Source organism: Pleurodeles waltl, chromosome 3_1 (genome assembly GCF_031143425.1).
Source record: "Pleurodeles waltl isolate 20211129_DDA chromosome 3_1, aPleWal1.hap1.20221129, whole genome shotgun sequence".
Taxonomy (NCBI): Eukaryota; Metazoa; Chordata; class Amphibia; order Caudata; family Salamandridae; genus Pleurodeles; species Pleurodeles waltl.
Window position 1 is genome coordinate 1918843822 of NC_090440.1, and position 19891 is coordinate 1918863712.

The 19891-nt window shown below is 45.1% G+C and overlaps 1 protein-coding gene across 3 annotated transcripts in view; it reads left to right on the plus strand.

The window, feature by feature from the left end:
• Positions 1 to 19891, plus strand: part of DPH1 (diphthamide biosynthesis 1) — a 1238545-nt gene that overhangs the window by 682394 nt on the left and 536260 nt on the right. For all 3 annotated transcript variants that reach the window (XM_069226145.1, XM_069226146.1, XM_069226147.1), the window contains one exon: positions 4519 to 4673. In XM_069226145.1, the coding sequence (XP_069082246.1) occupies positions 4519 to 4673 (155 nt within the window). The remainder of the gene's footprint in view (positions 1 to 4518; positions 4674 to 19891) is intronic.

Consider the following 19891-nt stretch of genomic DNA (forward strand, 5'->3'; position numbering starts at 1 on the left):
TTTTGGTATTGTGTACATATATCTTGTGTATATTTGCTATCCTCATACTGAGGGTACTCACTGAGATACTCTTGGCATATTGTCATAAAAATAAAGTACCTTTATTTTTAGTATATCTGTGTATTGTGTTTTCTTATGATATTGTGCATATGACACTAGTGGTACTGTAGGAGCTTCACTCGTCTCCTAGTTCAGCCTAAGCTGCTCTGCTAAGCTACCATTATCTATCAGCCTAAGCTGCTAGACACCCTATACACTAATAAGGGATAACTGGGCCTGGTGCAAGTACCCCTTGGTACTCACTACAAGCCAGTCCAGCCTCCTACAGTAACCACCCCTAGATGATATACTGCATTACATATTTTCAGGAGTAGCAGGCCTACAGCAGTGATATTACAAACAAGGCCCTTAAAACACAAGCTATTCCCAGCTGTAAAACAAAAGTTCCAGGCATGAGAATTCTTAAAAAGGACACTGTATGGTGGGAGGGGTTATTATTTTGGGGTCCCCACTAACCTAGTGTGGCGATCTAAAGATCAAATAGACAGAAAGAGTGCATCGTGCTGAACATTTTGATGGTGTTCCCATTGTCATAGGACCACTACAGGCAGAGTTATAGGCAAAAATGTTGTGAAAAAGAATGCTTGCAAAGCATTATCGGTTGAGTTTTCCTGAGTTCAGTGAATATTGTTGTATCAACTCTCCCTCTTTGCGGGGGGAGCCGCTTTTGCTTTGAAGATTTCTATTTTATGTAAAGCATTGACCAATTCAAGTGTTTTAAGGGGAGAGCCACAAGAAATGACTCTGATTAGGTAACTGTGAACAATATGACCAGAGCTTCAATACCGCCAATCAAGTTCACGCTGTTGTACCTGTTCGCGCTGTGAGCACCATGGCCGCCATGCAGCATGAAGGGGAGAGACAAAAAAATTGTTCACTCACGCTTAAGTATATCGGCAATTGTGCAATAATCCATGTCACAGGGGCAGTCTGCAAGGCTTGGCAAAAACAGCCTCAAGGCGGGACAAACGTAAAGCATTTACCAATGACATCAAGTGATTTTTGAAAGGCAAGCCCACAAACTAGTGAAAGTGATGGGCATGAGGTGGACGTGGTTAAAAGCCCACATTACTTACAACAGGTCAAACCTCTTGCGCACTTGACCTATAAACTGGCTTCTGCCGCAATTAATTGTTTATTTTGTGAAAAAGTAAGTCCTGAGAATTTTATTCTCATATCCAACGTGGGCCGATTTCAGGCTTAGTTTTTCAGGGGGGATGTGGTGATAGCTTTTGAGTGTTGGGGCACTTGGGGTTCCCCACTGGGCCTCAAGGGGGCCCTCACCTATAAGATTAAGGAAAGTGAGAAGGCACTACTCCTATCAGACCACGTGGACGAGAGAGCGGTACTCCTGAGTATGGAGGGTGAAAGGGTACTGCTACTGTTGAAAGTATGAGGTTCTGAGAAAATGTCAGGCGAGCATATTCTTCTGTTCGAAGGGTGTAAGGGCATTCCAGATTGAAGGCACAGGGTTAGTGGGCACTACTGTCTAGAATACAGATGTGAAAGACGAGAGAAGAGTCCTGTTCAGAGGGTAAGAGGACACTTGTTATGATAGCATGGGAAGGCAGAAGTGGCGTTTCCTGTCATAGCACAAATAATGGGAATACTTTTCAGTCAGGCGGCCGAAAAGGTCTTTAGTGGTCAGATAATGGATTGTAAGAGGGGTCTCTTTCCATAAGAATATAGAGGGACGTCCTATTGCTAACATGGACACATTTTCCATAAGAGTACCGAAGCTGAGAGGTCCTTCCTTTTCAGAGTATGATTTGTGAAAGGGCTCTCTTTCTATCAGAGAACACAGGGCGAGAAGTCATCGCTATTCAGAGTATGGGAAGATTGGCAACCTACAATCCATAGAGTACAGAACGTGAGAACCTTGCCACTCAGTGTGGATCGTAACAGGGTCCTCCTACCATCAGAGTACAGAGGCCCTGTCTATTCAGAGTATAACTTCAAGAGGGCACTCCCGCCATCAGAGTACAGAGGGCCTATCTATTCAGAGTATAACTTCAAGAGGGCACTCCCGCCATCAGAGTACAGAGGGCCTATCTATTCAGAGTATAACTTCAAGAGGGCACTCCAACAATCGGAGTACAGAGGGCCTTTCTGTTCAGAGTATGACTTGCGAGAGGGCACTCCCGCCATCAGAGTACAGAGAGGGAAAGGGTTCTCTTAGTCGGAGTACACTGCGTGAGAGGACACATTTCCTGTCTAGAGGATAGGCAAAGGGGGCACTGTACTGGTTTGAGTTTAAAAGGGGGACCAGGCACCCATTCTTTAGAATGTGGATGTTAAATAGGCACAACTTTTCAGAGTATGAATGGAGAAGTGAAACTATTATCAAAAGTATCAAGGGTAAAAAGTCCCTGCTGTGCAAATTTCAGAGCAGGAAAGGGCTATTTTGTCCAATTTCACAGGTGACCGGTCATTCCTACTATTCAGAAAGTGACAGTAAAGAGAATACCGCTTCTTCAAGAATAAAGACATGACATTGCTCTTAGTCAGAGTACAGTGAGCGAAAGGGTATTGCTTTTCAGAGCCCAGAGTAAGAGGGCACTCATATCAGAGCATGGAGTTTGAGCTGACATTCCTGTCCAAAGCACAGATGGTGAGAGGGCACAGCTTTGCTCCTGCGTCAACAAGACAGCAAAATGGACAAAACACACCCTTTGGCTCTTTCCACTGGCTTTAGAGCCTAGATCCCATATTCCACCCTTTTCTCATCGACAATCTCATATTTGTTGATGAGGGCCAAAGTAAAGGCTGACAGTGAACACAACAGAAAGTAAGCCGGGCTCTTTAGCAGTCAATTTACATTCTCTTCCTGACATTGTGTTCTGTGCCCAAGATCATAGGCAGCAATGGGCAGTGCCAGGGGTACAAAGGGGTAAGCTTAGGCTTGCAGCTGCTACCTACAGATTCTTCTGCTTGGTGTCAACGCAGGCATGGAGTTTGAAAGGGACATTCGTTCTTTCTATAGCACAGAGTCTTTGAAGGCACTCCTCCTTAGCAGAACTTGAGTGTCTTAGGCTCCCCTGCCAGGCTCGGTGGGTGAGGCCGCAGAGTGTTTGACCTCTTTGGGTATGCAGATGTGCTAGAATTTCCTTAAGCTGAACTAAACTAAGAAAGAGACCTTACTAGTCATAAACGTTTCCAGCCCCGTTGAACATGTTTGGCATTCCAGCTTTGGAAATTGTCTGACATTTCTAGCAGTGGTTAAAATGTAGGGATCTGATTCGGTGTTGGCTTCAGCTTGAATCCCACTTTGAGAACTTAATAAAAACTGTTCTTCGCTATAACTAATCCCTGAACAAGTTGTTTGCCTGCATGGATCAGCCCACCAGACGCAGACAGGATTCCCACCGATGTTATCCTGGCAAGCCAATGTCATTTTTTTTTATTGGGGAGCCCTTGCTTACATGTGCAGCTGAAAATGCAGGCGAGCTGTTTCTATAACACAGTGATCTCTTTACAGGCGAGTGTGATCTCTGTGATCCAAACGTACATCTCTGGTGGTCATTCCTTGAATGTAGCATACTCAAAAAGACAGAAGTTCCTTCTCCACCCCTGCATCTCCTCTATGGAAAAAATGTTCTGAACATGTATGAATCACTTAAGCTTACATTGACTTTCGATAACCTGATGCTTTAATCAAAAACTAACGCGACCTGCATTAAATATTCCACATTTGCATTATAAGCCCATTTCAGGTGACAGAGTAACTTAAAAAGCACATGCAACATAACTACTCCATGTAGACTGGGTCAGAGGACACTCACCTGTTAAGAGTGCGGAGTATGCAGGGGAAATTGCTCCAGTGCAGTTACACATAGTACACAGGGTGCTTTTTGATGAAAGCTGTATTTGTTCCCGCGAATGAGTGGAGGTAAGAGATACTAACAGGTGAACATTGTTCTTGTTTATTGCGTAATAACCAATCCTAATTAACAAGAAGGATGCTTGCTCCCAAGCACAGGGCTCACCCCAGGGGAACACAGGGTGTTTCACCAAGAGACTGCAAGTGTCATGCCTTCAGATAACCCATGAATCTTCATCTTGGAGACTACAAGAGTCTTTTCTCCTGAGAACCAATGAATCTTTCCTTAATAAAACACAAGACCTTTCTCCAGAGAATCTCCGTCAGACCTTCTCTGAGAGACCACTACAGTACACCACCCTCAGAGACCCCAAGGCTGTTTCCTCACCGAGGCCCCAAGAGTATTCCACTCTGGAGACCACAAAGCTTCCTCTCACAGGTACCTAGAGGCTTCCCTGGAAGCCCAAATGGTCCTTCTCTGCTAGTCACAGTGATGTTTGCAGTGGAGATTACCAAATTATTTCCAATGGAGGTCGTGAAAAGATTTGTTTGGAGGTCACAGAAATGCTGTCTTTGAAGTCATATAATACCACCCCTTTTGGATTACTTAAATGTTTGTCCATTTTTCTTCCTTCCAGTTCCCATCGATGCTACAAAGGGGATACAGATGCTCTACGTCTTTGTGGATATTAAGATTGACACATCGCACTTTGTGGAGACTGTGATATTCAACTTCCCACAAGGGGCCACAATTGCACTTGTCAGCACCATCCAGTTTGCATCTGCCTTACAGGTAAGCCAACAAGACTATCGCCAAGTTTGGAGAATTATAGATGTTGTAGGTAGTGGGCAGAGTTGAAATCAAAAGTTCATATTCTGAGCGCATCACCTATGTGTGCTCAGAGAAGTCTACAGATTATCCTCCTGTTCTTGCATGGAGATGGCTGCAGTATTATGTACCTGTGGTGCCCTCGGGCATTGGGTGCAGTGAATTCTGATAATGCAAGGCAGAGTTGAGTTTAGCCTAAATATACCAAGTGTGCATGCCAAATGAGCACATTCTCAGTGCAAGGTTGAAGAATTTACGAGAGTCTGTAATCTGTAATCGTAGTCGGGTTGGCTGTGGTTGACGTCCATAGTATACTTGGTTTTTTTTAGTTATTTTTTTTTAATGTGGATTATGCAAGAAGACCTGAACATTGGGGGACTTCTTTGCAATAAAAAAACATTACTAATATTTAGTCAAAATTCATGTTTTCCACTTGGTTTCCATTACTTTTGTTTTTTCTTATTCTTTTTGTTTTGATGGTAAAAACCATGTAATTGGCATTGCATGTAATGTGTTAGTATAGGAAGGTGCATGCATGCCTTACAAACACTGGCAAAAGAGTGCTTCTCATTGACTGTTGACGGAAGCGAGGTGGGCTGATCATTCTATATGCAAAAAGAGCCTCCTCCAGAAGGAGTGTGCCGCTGTTGCAGCCACCATCATACCTTTTCAATTGCAGTCACCAAAGATTGAATGACCAACCAGGACTGGGGGAAGGCAGAAGTTACCTGTGACTTGTGTTTATGGGATCGTCTCTAGTGATACACAGATCAAATGTGACTGTGTATCTCGGTGAATTTGCAATTTATATTCAAATGTGTTTTAATCCAGTAAATATTCTTTTATGACGTCCAGTTTGTCAAAAGAACTAAATATACTCCTAAATTCTTAGTTACAATGGTGCTATTTATTTCAAATTAGTGTAATTTCATGATGGGATGTTAGAAAATGGGAAAGTTGGCACACCAGTTAACCTTAGAATTTTCTAATATCCCCTCATATGTTAATGTGCGTGATGCAAAGCAGACCATAGGTCTGAATTTTATGTGGATAGTACCGTGTACAGACTAGTGCTTTTGTCACAGAGATCATTTTGTCACTTGCAGTTCATAAGTTACAATTGTTCTAATACAGCACAGTAAGCTATGAAACAACACCAAGGAGCTTCAATCAAACTGCAAGGCATGGGTTTAGAACCTTATTGTCCTTTTCCTCTATCTTTCATTATTCTAAGGTTGCTAAAAGTGGTTTCCTATGAGTAATAACAAAGTCTTATTAGCACAGATAACCCCAACCTTTTAAATCCTGACTTTCTCCAGACAGGCTTAACATATGACACCTACCACTATGGATGATATGTGACTCAAATGCCTTTTAATCCTCATTTTATTATGTAACATCTCCTGCACATTGAGTTACACACTTGTACGAATCATTGTCACTGTGTGTGTGATGTAAAGTACACTAACACCTTACATTGGGATAAATAGCACTATAAAATAAATTTAAATACAAAATAAATTAGAAAGTGCTGTTAAAATCATCTAGTTAAAATCAATATTAGTGTAATTAGTCATACACACAGGTACATGGCACATTCTTATATTGCATACTTACCACTTACATATAGGGGGTTGAACTGGACGAAAAACCTGCCTCCAAAGCTTAGGTTCTCTTAAGCAATTGTAAAGTGATATAAAGCTGAGTGCCTTTGTTTCCTTCCATTGCACTGGCATCTAGGTGTTGGTCCTCAGATACTTCCACGCTGCGATGAGACTCTAATAAAATAAGGGCAAATGGTCCTTAAAGGTAGGACGGGGAGGCACCCAGGTCGGACTCCATCCCCTCCTCCCAACTCAGCAGAGACAAAGATAGGACTTAAGAACTATAATTGAGAGTGTATGCCACCCTGGTCATATTTACTCAAAACATAACAAAACATTTCTGATTGTGTCTATAAATCTTGAATTTGACAGCTTTTATCACACAAATTAAAATTAAAAGTAGTCCTATGCAAAACAACTATAATCTTGGCTTGTTTTACATACATACAAGGAGGCCAAGCTTTCTCATTCCATACTCATTCATAATGATAAGGTACTGATTACATTCCAATCATCCACACAGGTGAAACCGCCTGTGTTACACCTGACAGTCTTAGGGTGGTCCTTCCCCAGACTTTTTGCCTTCTTGCTCCGTTTTTGCTGATCTAATTTTTGTTGACCTCTGGACTCTGTGCACTTTACAACTGCTAACCAATGCAAGAGGTCTTGTGCGCCCACTTTTAAACATGGTAAAATTGGCTTACACCCAACTGGCACAGTTTACTTGTAAGTCTCTAGTAGAGCAGTACTACATGTGCCCAGGTCATGTTGATGAAATGCTACTGTGGGCATGCAGCACTGATTGTGCCACCCCCTTACGTAGCCCTTTAAATGTGTCTCAGGCCTGCCATTGTAGCTTGTCGGTGCAGTTTTAAACTACCATTTCGATCTGGAAAAATAAGCCTTTTGTCAGGACTATACCATCCTTTTCAATACATATGTCACCCCTAGGATAGGACCTAAGCAGCCCATAGGGAAGGGTTCAGTGTATTTACAAAGTTGGACATGTTCCTTTAAGTTTTACATGTCCTTGTATTGAAAAACTCTTACAGTTGTTTTTTACTAGTGCAAGGCCTTCCTCTCCCATAGGATAACATTGTGTTAAGTTATCACAGTTAACAAGTGATAATGTTTAATTGGGAGCACATGGGAGTATTGTGTTTGGTGTCTAAAGAATTGTAATTGAAAGCCCTCTTTAAATATAAAGTTGAATTTTAAGTCACAGTTCTAAAAAAAAAAAATGGCACTTTTGGAAAGTTAGCATTTTCTTGTCCTAACAGTTTGGTGTGTCCAGCCTGTATCCTGGGTCACATGAATAAGTGTAGCTTGCAGTTAGCCTTTGTGTATTGCTACCAGACAGTGAGGCAAAATGGATGGTAAGTGTTGGCAGGATAGGTCATCTCTGACTTGAGGAGGTGGATGAGCTGTCACCTATTATACTTGTACATCACAAAGGGTCTACCTGAGCACGCTCAAAAAAGGTCTATTGTAACCCCAAACAGTCTGGAGCCAAGACAGGGATGCAGGAAATTCCAAATACCTGTGGGGGTGGAAACCTCTGAAACTTTCTCTTACTCCAAGCGGGCACCTGGTAAAAATATTGGACCCTTAGAACCAACTCTTCAGTACACCTCTGAGCCTGTGGAAGACTCAGAAAGGACTGCTGTGCTGCTCCACCAGAAGGCCAGCTACTGCGTTGCCCTGCTGGCATGCTGCCTAGGTGAAGGACTGGACCTGCACCTTGAACCAAGGATCACAAGAGTGACTCTAAGGGCCAGCTGGCTTGCTGATCAGAAGCCTCAGGGACAGAACAGGCTTCAACCATCTTGAACCTGACACCTGTACTCAGTCTGTTGTGAGTTGTGTCCTCCAAATCGTTCCACCCCAGTAGTGGACCCTTGGAAGAAGACCTGAAGGTGTTCTGCCATCCTAGCTGTGTCCTGTGGGCAGAACGGAAACAGTGCAACACATTTCCTCATAGCTCTGCTTCAGAACCATTGCTGTGCAAGGCACCCCTGATCCAGGACTTCCCATTGCAGCCCACAGTCTCCTCTGAAAAGCCACTGTGCAATGCACCCGCGATGCAGGCCTTCGCATCACAATCCTCTCGTTGACTGCATCTAAGCAACGACGCAGGACTCCACATCCCTGCCCCACAGCTTCTTCGGAACCGCTAGTGCGTGGCACATCTTAAATGTAGGATTTTACATTGCAAACCTCTCGTTGACATCCTTGAAGAGAGTGCAGGACCTCGCATTGCAACTTCGCAGCTCCTCGAAACTGAAGTTGTGTGGCGCATTCTTGATGTAGAATCTCTCAATGCTCCGCAACCAGGATTTAAGGTACTCTTGTTCAGCAGGCCTATCCTTTTCCCTGTATCCGGCCCTCTGTCCATCACTGTAGGCCTGAACTTATAATTTAGTCCCGGTCCTATGAAAGCAGAATACCACAGTTGGCGCTTTGAGCTACTTGGCACTAGTTGCACTTAAATCTTTGAAATTGCACATATCTGGCACTAATGATTGGATTTTTGCATTTTGGTGTCAATTTACTAAATGTTACTCTAGTTTTCTAAAATTGTGTGGCATTTTTCTTGGGTTGTGTTTTCACTTTATTGCTGTTTGAAGTGCTGCATAAATGCTGTACACATTGGCACAAAAGCAGTCAGGCTTAACTTGGAGGCAATCTACCAGAGGGTTAAGCACAGGTTCGTTTAAAGCCTGCTTATGTTTCACCCCAAGACATTGTGCTTCCTGCTTGAGTAGGGTTCACCCCCCAACCAGTAACCCAATTTTTAACAACCTGCATCTCAAGGGGCTATCCCTGCTCTCCCTGCCACATGTACCATGGCCCTGCCGCAACCAGCTACCAAGTACCTGGGGAGATCTATCCCTTGGCATGTGACCAGGTGGTATAGCCTTATGCCGTACTGTTGGGACAGTAAGTCTTCTGCATGTCTCTGGAGAGCATGCTTCCACTGCCTTATGGTGATTTATAGGCAATTCCCTTAAAGGTTACTGTATAGTTTCTAGATCCCTACCTCAATGAACATGACGAACATGTATGCCTCCTTGAGGATCTCCCTGTTTACATGGACTGAGACCCTAGAGCTTAGCTCTGAGGTCAATGGGGGCATGAATAGTGCGCCCCTATTTCATTGAGAGCGGCTACTGCCCTGCCTACCAAGGTGGTGGTAGACTGACAGTGGTGGCAGCAATACATTTATAATCAGGGATACCTGTGTCCCTGTACCCTTGGTGGTGGGGTGGGGGAGCTACTAGCCACCCCCCTATTGAAGTCTGTGCAGTCTTCTTTGCCTGTGTCCTGTTCCCTTTGTCTACCTTGGATGTGTGTTTGAGAGCCAGTAGTTTCCCTAGTGGAGAATGGTGAGGTGAGTCATTGTGTTTAATGTGAGCTGAGCTGTTCTGCTTGACAGGCCAGCTCCTCCTTGGAGAACCCTGGTGGGCTGGGGTAGACATGGGCTCTTATCTGTGTTTAGCTGCAGTCACTGCTAAGAGGGACCCCCCTTTTTCTTTTCAGTGATGATCAGTGCCTCCTGGTCTGGAGTTACTTAAAATTCCTCTCTGGGGCACAGCCCGGGCTGATACCAAGAGCATGTCCTGAAGCCCAGTAGCTCATCGCATACATGTCTTATGCAAGCAGTGAGCATGACACAGATAGACCTCATCATTGGAGGGGCATCCGGATTCAAAAGTAGTAGATCCTCTGGTTGGATCAGCTTATCAATCAGAGGTGATAAAATTGTGGCCTGAGTGGTCAGTGGTTGTTCAAGACTGGTCTTCGGTTCTAACAAGCGTCTACAGAAGCCAGCTGTGGGCCCGTGGTGCGAAGGCAAGTAAGCTTGCTCACCGTGTCTGAACTTGAGAGTTTTCTCTGTGATGGATGGATTCTGGTGTGAAGGAATTTGCCAGCTGTGAAAGAGAAAAAGGATCAATCAGCAGCCTGAATACAGAAGCAGAGGAACAGCTGTGTGTGAGGCTTGTCCTACACCATCAGCTTGGAAGACAAGGAAATTGCAAACAGCTGCTCAAGATGAGGAAGCTTGAGGCACATCAAGAGAGACCAAGGGAGACTGGGAAGCTTGATTCCACCAATCCTTTGAAGGTCAGATAACTTTGGACAGACCCCTCCCCTGTGCTGTGGGAGCCTGTGATACTTACATTTACAATCTGCAGCTGGGGAAGAGTTTCCTGTGATAGAGGCCCCCATACTTTTCTCTTTGTGATACATGGTAGTACCACAGTGTACTGGCACTCTGGCCAGCTAATACCCTCCTTCAGCTAGCCAGTGGCTACTGGTCTAGTGGGACTCCAGTAAACTGTGCCAAGACATCAGACACCTGTGATCAGATCCCTGACGCCACCAGAGTGGTGCCCTTGCTAAGGAAGGGAGGGCACTTCTGTTCTTTGGGTGGTGAGTTCTGGGGCTGATCCGGAACGTTTGACTTCACATCATACTACCATGTAAAGGTCGATATCATGGCTTTAGCGAATGAGAGCAACCCTGTGCAACATGGTCTGTAGAATGCAATGCTAATTGTGTGTCTACATGCTAACTATGTTCGTATAGTGCTCAGCGTCAAGGCGCTATAATACTGTTTGGGATCAGAACTCTGGCCCAGAGAGTTGTAGAGATGTCTGTTTTTTTACTGCTGATCCTAGTTTTATGTGTAGAATATTCCTCTTATGTGTATTAAAGTACTTTTCTTTTTAAAAAAAATAATAAAGCACTGAATAGACATTGATCTTATTAGCTGGTAGTACAGTGTACCCCGTATTCTGACTGTCTAAACCCACCTCACCTCCTTGAGTAAACCTTGGACTGCTTTATCTCGCTACCCTGAGAAGAATCAAGTGCTGGAGAGGAGTGCTTGGCTAGCCAGTTTCGGGTTCACTAGTACGGAGGCCCCACGACACCAGTGGGGAACACTCCAGTTGAAACCGGGTCTAACACCTACACTGCTGCCCTTACCCTTGATCTTCATGTCCAACCTGGTGTTTAACCAGCCACTGAATAAAAATGCCATCTGTCCACCTCAATGCCATACCAAATTTATTGTGGTGAGGACAGACTCTACTTTGAATGTCTGCTCATCTGGCATGCTTTCCTACCGCAAGGGTGGCCAGGGCCCACTTTGCCCCTCCAAACCCGAAAATAAAGATGCTGCAAAAGCCCAGATCGAATGAATGAACTAGTTTTCCCCAGCAGCTGACAAGTGTACATCATGATGAAACCTCCTGCAGGTTGCTGCTCCGAATGATAAACAGACAATGTTCTGGCGCTGCTGAATGTGTCCATGTGGCAGCACATTCAGATTATTTTAAGGGTGTGGGCCTGGATCCAGATTATTAATAGCTTCTGCTGAATCCTCCTCATTTCCTGCAGTGATGTGCTGGGCGAACCCCTCCATTCGCCGTGCTCTCTTGGTCTTCTGTCTGTGTCACTCTTCTATGTCCACAAGGGTCAGGCAGACCTACGTGGCCACAGCCAGATAGTTCCTGTACTGCTCCTGTTTTTCATCCCGCCCATCACGGACCTGTGCCGCCGCCATGACACTGTTGGTGTAATGAATGTGACTTTTACCTGTCTTGAAGGACATTGTCCAAATAGCATTATGTTGCTTATACTTAACGTTAAACCTGCTCAGATGGATGGATGGGTGGAGTCCGCTGAAGTACTAGCAGCGAGGCCCTAGTGCTTTGTTAAAATTCATTGGTACGGAGGTGATATTTGCTTCCTCATTTTGTAAAGTTTTTCGTTTTTTAAACTGGCCGCCATGTTTTCCCTTTTACAAATCAACCTTGGATAAATAATTGAACTGGGTAGCATTTCGTTTTATAATAAATTACATTTTGGTTCTTGAAATTTGTGGCTTAGTTGAAACGAAAACGTCTGTGCCGAAAATGTCTAGTTTGCAGCAATTGTATTCACAAGTAGAACATGAGTATGTTCCGGGCCTTGCTCTTCCTCGCATGGTGACGCAGGGGATGTGTGTTGGGGATCTGAGCAGTGTTTCATTCTTTGGCTAACCTATCCCAGGCACCCTTCAGTGTGATTCAGTGAGAGCAGGCGGTGCCACCACCGGCAGTGTGGTACACTCGGATGAATCACTAGACGTCACTGCATTCCAGGGGCTCTGTCTTCATGGTCTAAAAACAAGCTGTTTTATGGGGGATGGTTTTGTCCACATGGTAAACTGTTGAAGAATGAAAGGCAGCGTTTCTACATACATCTGTTTTCAGAGGTCTTTCTAAACTTCTTAAATCCTTTCAGCAAGTAGTACAAAACAAAACAGAAAATAACACTAATATGTTTTTCTTTCTCAGTGTTGGTCAAATGACTTCTTACAGGCCAAAATGGCCGCTGTTTGTGGCAGTCATCAAATGCTTTAGCATCATGGCCATCCTGTTTTGTGCAGCTGATGGCTCAATGAGGGTTATCACACCAGAAACACCTTTCATGAATAACGTCCAAAGCAAGAGTTCACGCTGCATATTTATCAGTTTTGATACGTTCCGGGAAACTTGCACATTTCTGAGTCACCAAAAAGGTGTTAGGCGTTAGATAAAGGAGCACAAAGGGTGTTCTAATGCTCCGACTTTCTAGCTCGTGACCCTATGAGATAATACATCAGTGTGAGAAAAAGCTCTGAGCAAACCTTGGGGACTGCTGTCAAGTACTAACTTCGTTTGCACGTTTTTCTTGCGATTTTGGAAAATGTGCAAGTCTGAAGGATGAAAAGAGCGTGTACCTCTTTTCCCTGTATGCGTTGCAGTCCATATTATACCTTTTCTATGTGAGCCAATATTGCACTGCTGCCTACCAGTGCTTAATTTGTAAATAAAAAGGTGCCAGTGCCCAAAGCCTTCCTCCTAAACGCGCGGCTGCTGCAATTAAATTTGCAAGTAGGAAATACTGAGGCGGCGTAATCCTGAAGCCATCTCGGGCCTCTTTAATCCATATAAAGCCAATCCCTGCCCCTTCAGCTCACTCTTGCAGCTTCCTACTGTCTCCCTTTGGGACGCTTTTTCGTTTTTCCCTTCCTCCGTGTGTCCCATATGTGTCTTTTGCTATCAGCAAATGCTTGAGCCAGAAGAATAAGCCCCGGCCCTCACAAATAAGTGCTGGTGCTCAGCACCGGAAACAACAAGCACAAATTAAGCACTGCTGCCTACACTGTGTTTAAGAGGGAATATTGCACATCTGCAGCCCATCCTGAACCTGCACCTCGAGTGGAGCAGGCGAAGCCTTTCACTATTCAGCTACCAAAGCATCTGCTTTGTAGCCTCGTCTGTACATTTGTCCTGGCCAACAGAAGGGATCGGCTGCAATTTCATCTTGCATCTGTCCTGCAGTTTATGGTGCAAGCAAGGTGACAACAGGGCGGGGAAAAACTGAGCATAAAGCAGAACAAGCATTTGCCATGCAGTGGGTCTCGCATTTGCTCGAGTTAAAGCTATTAGCGTTGTAAACTCCTGACCAGACTTTTCTTTCCACATAACTGAAAATGAAAAATAAAATAGTTTCACATAAGTGAGCCGACGGATGCCATGTGTGCAAAGCAGACACACAAAAGGAAGCAGAAGTTCGCTCGCAGTGTAACGTATCGGCAAAAGTGCAATTATTCATGTAACCGGCAAAAGTGCAATTATCCATGTAACCGGCAAAAGTGCAAATATCCATGTAACACGGTTGATGTCATGCAAAGTGCTCGACTACTACCCAGCGAGATTGCGCTGGCTACGAATTAAAGAGAAAAAGTAGTCCAGAAATCATGCTGAAAACATGGAGCCTTGTATGTTTTCAGTAGTTGGCTGGTGTGCTCGAGGCGGGCTAAACACCGGAAAAGACATGACGTATACATGCCTTTCACTGATTAAATCAAGCGAATTTTAAAAGGCAAGCCCACGAACCAACCAAACTGATGTGCAAAAGCCCACAGAGAGATTACATTACACCAGAGACAGAGCGCTTTGCACTCGACCCTAAAAAGCTGGTCAAAACTCAGAGGGTGGCAGGGTACTGGGATGTTTCTTCTTAAAGTGGGTATTCCTTTGTCTCAAGGCAAGTTGTTTCCCTCCCATGTCTTTATCGGTATCTTATGGGTTGTCGTTTGCAGCAATTAAGCTATTTCAGTGTTAAACTCACACCTCTAAATTGTGTGAGACCAAATCAGTTATATGATTGAGTTAACTGTCTTTGTTAATTCTTTCGTAAGTTCCCAGCCCTCTACCAGGAACATAGTTCAATGATAAAATGCCAATTGAGAAGAGGTTTTCAGCATAAAAGGTATTTCATGAAAAATGGTGACTTTGCGGTGTCCATTTTTATTTTATTTTATTTTTTTAAGTTCATGGAGTTTGTAGGGAGCACCTAAGAACATCAAAGGTTAGATTAAATGTTTTCCCTGCTTGCTACAGATGCTGGTTAATATTGACTGCAAAGTTTGGCTAAGACTCTTAGAGGGACCAGACCATCTGCCCACTGGTATACTGCCACCTCAAACAAAGCCAAGCGTGACAGTAAGGTTTGAGAAGATGTGGCATCTGATTATTCCTCAGAAGCTAAACTAGAGCTAAAGGCCACCCTTAAGTTGTATACGAAACTGGTATTTCAAGCCAAAACAGACTTTGGAAATAAGATCATAGCTGGACAAAATTCCACTAAAGAAATATTAGCGATACCTAAGGCTCTCTCAACACTGTTGTACATGTCACAGTCATTTGAACACTCGCAAAAATTGATAGATGATCAAATTTGCTGCCATATCTAATACTACTGTTCATTTTTTTTTTTTATCTGTTGATTTGTAACATATTAACATTGAACAGTCACATCAGTGGGGTATAGGACAAATAGATACATATTGAATATGTTCAGAGATGGAAAACATTATCTTACAATTAAATTATAGGAGTGATGTATGTGCGAGAGCAATATGGCATGTTATACGGCGTTAATGCATGTTCAAACATTTGCTAAGGATAAGTAAAGGAAAACCACTATGTGTTGATCGAGAAAAGACACAAGTATCTGCACAGTACGGGCATTTATGATATTTGTTGGTGCCAGGGAGTGCGGGTGGCCTAGCGAAAAAGAAAAGGAAAAAAGTCAGCAGTGGAGTGTGCTATCTACAGTGGTCAGGTTATGAGCCATGACTGAACATATGAGCGTTTCCTGTGCATCAATCTACTTTGAGATCTGGGACGCCTTCCATTGCCTGTCTATTTGTCACTTGAGCAAAATTAATGCAAGATCTACCAATCTGTGCAGGTACTTATCTTTCTAGGCTCTGTGACGGATCCCTAGCAAGCAGAATACCGGGGTAGGGCTCAGTGTGTGTTCTATTATTTCAGAAGTTTGTGCAGTGATAATATGCCACGTGTTCAGTAGGGGTGGGGGGCATTCCCAGAGCATGTGGTAGAATTTCGTCTCAATCAGACCACACCACGGACACCCTGGAGCAGAAGAGAGGAACATGCGCTTAATTTTCTGTGAAGATAAATACGCTTGATGTATGTATTTGAACTGGGTGTAGCGGAATCTGGGGTTACGGGACACCAATTTCACTTGTTCTATAGCATTTGACCATTTCAATAGTGGTAGTGGTTGTGGGAGATCTGCATTCCATCTGGCATGTGCTGCCCCCACATGGGCTCACTATTGCCAGGTGTCAAGACAGCATATAGTTATAACATGGCTTGTGTACGGCTGCTGCCTGACAGCAGTGTGTGTGTAATATAGGTGATTGGGGGGGGGGGTTCCATGTCAGCAGTGCCCCAGGTATCCTGGAGTAGCCTGTGCACAGCATGATAGGTCAGAAAGTGACCCGGGCCTACAGAATACAGTTCCATGATATCTGCCTATGGCAGAGTAGTTCTGTCCTTGAAGAGATCCCCCAATGACGTTATCCCGTCTCCACCCAAGGAGTCAAGTCATGAGATCTAGACAGTGCCTGTCCACCTAGTAGTTGAGCCATGGGGATCAACGGAGAGTACAGAGGATCTCCAGCGTTGCCTTGGACATTATGGCCCCAGCATGTTCGGGCAGTCTTCATTAATGTGGTTCCCCTAGGCGGTGGGTGCGTGGGAACTGATAACCAGGTGTAACCGGTGTTGTGCCCAGTCTCGCATGTACTAACTCCCTTTCTTCATTGGTGGATGTGTCAGCCATCGTGAAGACCATCTCCTTCCATAACCCCGCCAGACCCCTCCGCTCCACCCAGCAGGCACTAGCATCCGGAAAACCACAGCTGGAGGAAGATCTTTTGCATACCTTGCAGCCAAGAGCTGGAACAACCTGCCCATGCACCTCAGATAAAGCCCATCTCTCACCATCTTCAGGAAGAACCTCAAAACAAGGTGCGCATTACAAAAACTGATTTATTGATCGAAAGCTCGAAGTCTGGTGCGCCCAAGCCCCCCTCTAAAAGCGGACATTGTAACATACTCAGCGCACCATTGTCTATCATTCCCCCATATCAGTGACAGCAGTAGGTTGTTAACTTCACAAAATAAATTCTTAGGAATGACTATTGGAAAGGCTGCAAAGCAATAGTCTCTGGAGTATTTGCATCTTATTGCAACAGCGTCTGGGAGCCCCAAAAGGTTTAGGGAGCTGTGAATAGAGCGAAGTGCTAGGCCAGCTTCCCATCGTGGAAAGCTTCTACTGAGTGATAGATTTGTATGCCCAAGTATTTAATGGAGTCATGACACCATGGTTAGCAGTATGTTGAAAGCCCGTACCTAAGTGGAGTAGGAATCTGGGTCAGAGGGAGCAAACTCGATTTAGACCAGTTCACTTGCAGACCTGACAGTCGCCCAAAAGTGCCCAGGAGAGTTAACAGATTGGTATGGAAGCACTGGCATATCTGAGATATATTAATGCATCATCTGCCTATAGCAATATTATATGAAAAGTATTCAGTTCCTGAATACCCCATCGCTGGGCATGCAGTCTCAGGTGGCAGGCCAAAGGTTTCCATTGCCAGCACAAAGAGCTTTGGTGACAGACAGCAACCCTGCATGGTGCCTCTGGATATTGGGAAACCCTCTGATGTAAAGTGACCAGTTCTGAATCTGGCTGTGGGTTTGGTGTATAATATTCGGAGCCATTTTAAGGAAGCCTGGACGAAGCCCATATCAATATTAAGGAGTGACAGCGGTCTATATGAGCGCACTTCAGTGGGGTCACGCCCCGGCTTAGGCAGGACTATAATCAATGCCTCTTGTTGTAAACTTGTAAGTTCACCCCACAGCCACGCCTCCTTGTACACGTTTAGTAGTGGTTGAGTAAGGGCCGCTTAGAATGTGGCATAATATTCTACTAGAAGTCAACTACTCCGGGTGCCTTATTCCTGGCCCGCTGGGAGATTGCACCACGTATATCCTCAAGCCAAATGGGCTCATCTAGGTCTGCAATTTGTAAAGGGGATAAATGGGCTAAAGAAGCTTCATCTAGGAATGCTTTCAATCGTGCTGGGTCATTTGCCATTTGTACTTTATATAATTTACTATAGTAATCAAGAAAATCCATGTTGATGGCTTATTGTCAATCACTCAGTTTTTGTAAAGTGCAGCTACTCACCCAGGCGGGTCTTAAGGCGCTGGGAGGTAGGGGAGGGGGGAAAAGGGGAAAGAGCCTCATCCGAAGAGCCACGTCTTGAGGTTGTTCCTGAAGATGATGAGCGATGGGCTTTGTCTGAGGTGCAGGGGGAGGTTGTTCCAGCTCTTTGCTGCGATGCAGGCGAAGGATCGTCCTCCGGCGGTGTAAGAGGGATGGTGGCCAGGGCCAGCTGGACGGAGCGGAGGGATCTGGTGGGGGTGTGGAAAGAGACGCAGTAGTTCAGGTAGGCTGGTCCCTCGTTGTGTATGGTCTTGTACGTGTGGGTGAGTAGCTTGAAGGTGATTAGTTTCTCGACCGGGAGCCAGTGGAGGGTCCTCAGGTGTTGGGTGATATGTTCTCAGCATGGGAGGTCCAGGATGAGTCTGACAGTGGCGTTCTGGATGAATTGCAGTTTCTTTATGTTTCTAGGCCAGGTGCTGGTGTAGAGGGCGTTGCTGTAGTCGAGCTTGCTTGTGACTAAGGTGTTGGTAAGTGTCCTGTGGCAGTCTGTTGGATCCATCTGAAGATTTTCCGAAGATTGCAGAGTGTGTGCCAGCAGGAGGATGTGACTCAAATGACCTGGCGGCAATGGATAGGGAGCAGTCTAGGATGATGCCTAGATTGTGGGCATGCTCAGTCAGTGCAGGGGGGGGCGCTGAGGGATGTGGGCCACCAGGAGTCATCCCAAGCTGAGGTGGCTTTTCCGAAGATGATGAGCTCAGTCTTGTCGGAGTTTAGCTTGAGGTAGCTTTCTCTCATCCAGGTGATTATGGCTTCCATTCCTGTGTGGAAGTTCCTTTTGGCTGTGCGCGGGTCTAGGGTGAGGGAAATGATGAGTTGGGTGTCATCAGCATATGATACGATGTTCATTCCATGGCTTCTGATGATGGCTGCAAGAGGGGCCATGTATACGTTGAACAATGTGGGACTCAGTGAGGGTCCTTGGGGGACTCAGCAGTTGACTCCATTGGTTCTGGATGTGTAGGGTGGGAGTCTGACCCTCTGAGTCCTTCCTGAGAGGAAGGAGTGGACCCATTCAAGTGCTCTTCCGCGGATTCATGTGTAGTGGAGTCTGGTGCGTAGAGCTCTGTGGGAGACCGTGTCGAGGGCTGCTGAGAGGTTGAGGAGTATGAGTGCTGTGGTGTGGTGGCCAGTGTGCCATCATGTAATTTGAGGGCTTCCATGGGTTGTGCTGCCTTTCATCACTAACAAGCCGTGCCAGTAGCATCCCCAATCGGTCGCCTGCCGCGTACGTTTTAACAATGTGGAACCTATGGTCATGCTTGCGGAGGAATGTTTCGGCCTCATTATATGTTTTGTGGAGGTCGGGGAGGCGGTCAGGTTCTGCTAAGTGATTTGCGACCTCATTCTCTAACTTACGTAGTTCGTGTTCTAGGGACTTCAGATTAGTGTACATTGTGTTTCACTCCCCATGTATCCGAAAGGCAATGTCCTCTAACTAATGTCTTGTGAGCATCCCACTCTGTTGCTCGAAGGGTGGAGGGTGGTCCGTTCATAATTATGTTCCCAGTACTATGTAATGCAGATGGAGAGCTCCTCCCGGAAAGGGGGATCCAGTAGGGCGTCCGTTTGAAGAAGCCATGCGGGGATGCATGGGCGCGGTTCGCCCCAGTGCAGAATAAGTAACAAGGGGCAGTGATCATATAGGGTGTGGGCAAGGTATACCGAGTATTTAGTTCTTTGCCCTAGAAGTGTGTTGCCTAGTATCAAATCTAACCTTGTGTGGAGATTATGGACAGGGGAGTAAAAGGAGTATTCTCTTGTTGATGGATATCTAACGTGTCATAGATCTTGAAGTCCTCTATCTTTGGTCCAGGCACATAAGCTTTTATATAGCCTACTACTCTGTGCAGTGTGGATTGGGGGTAATAAGTGGTCAAGATTCCTCCCCACAAAAAAGAGGCCAGTAGATCCTGAAAGAGCGCAGGGGTA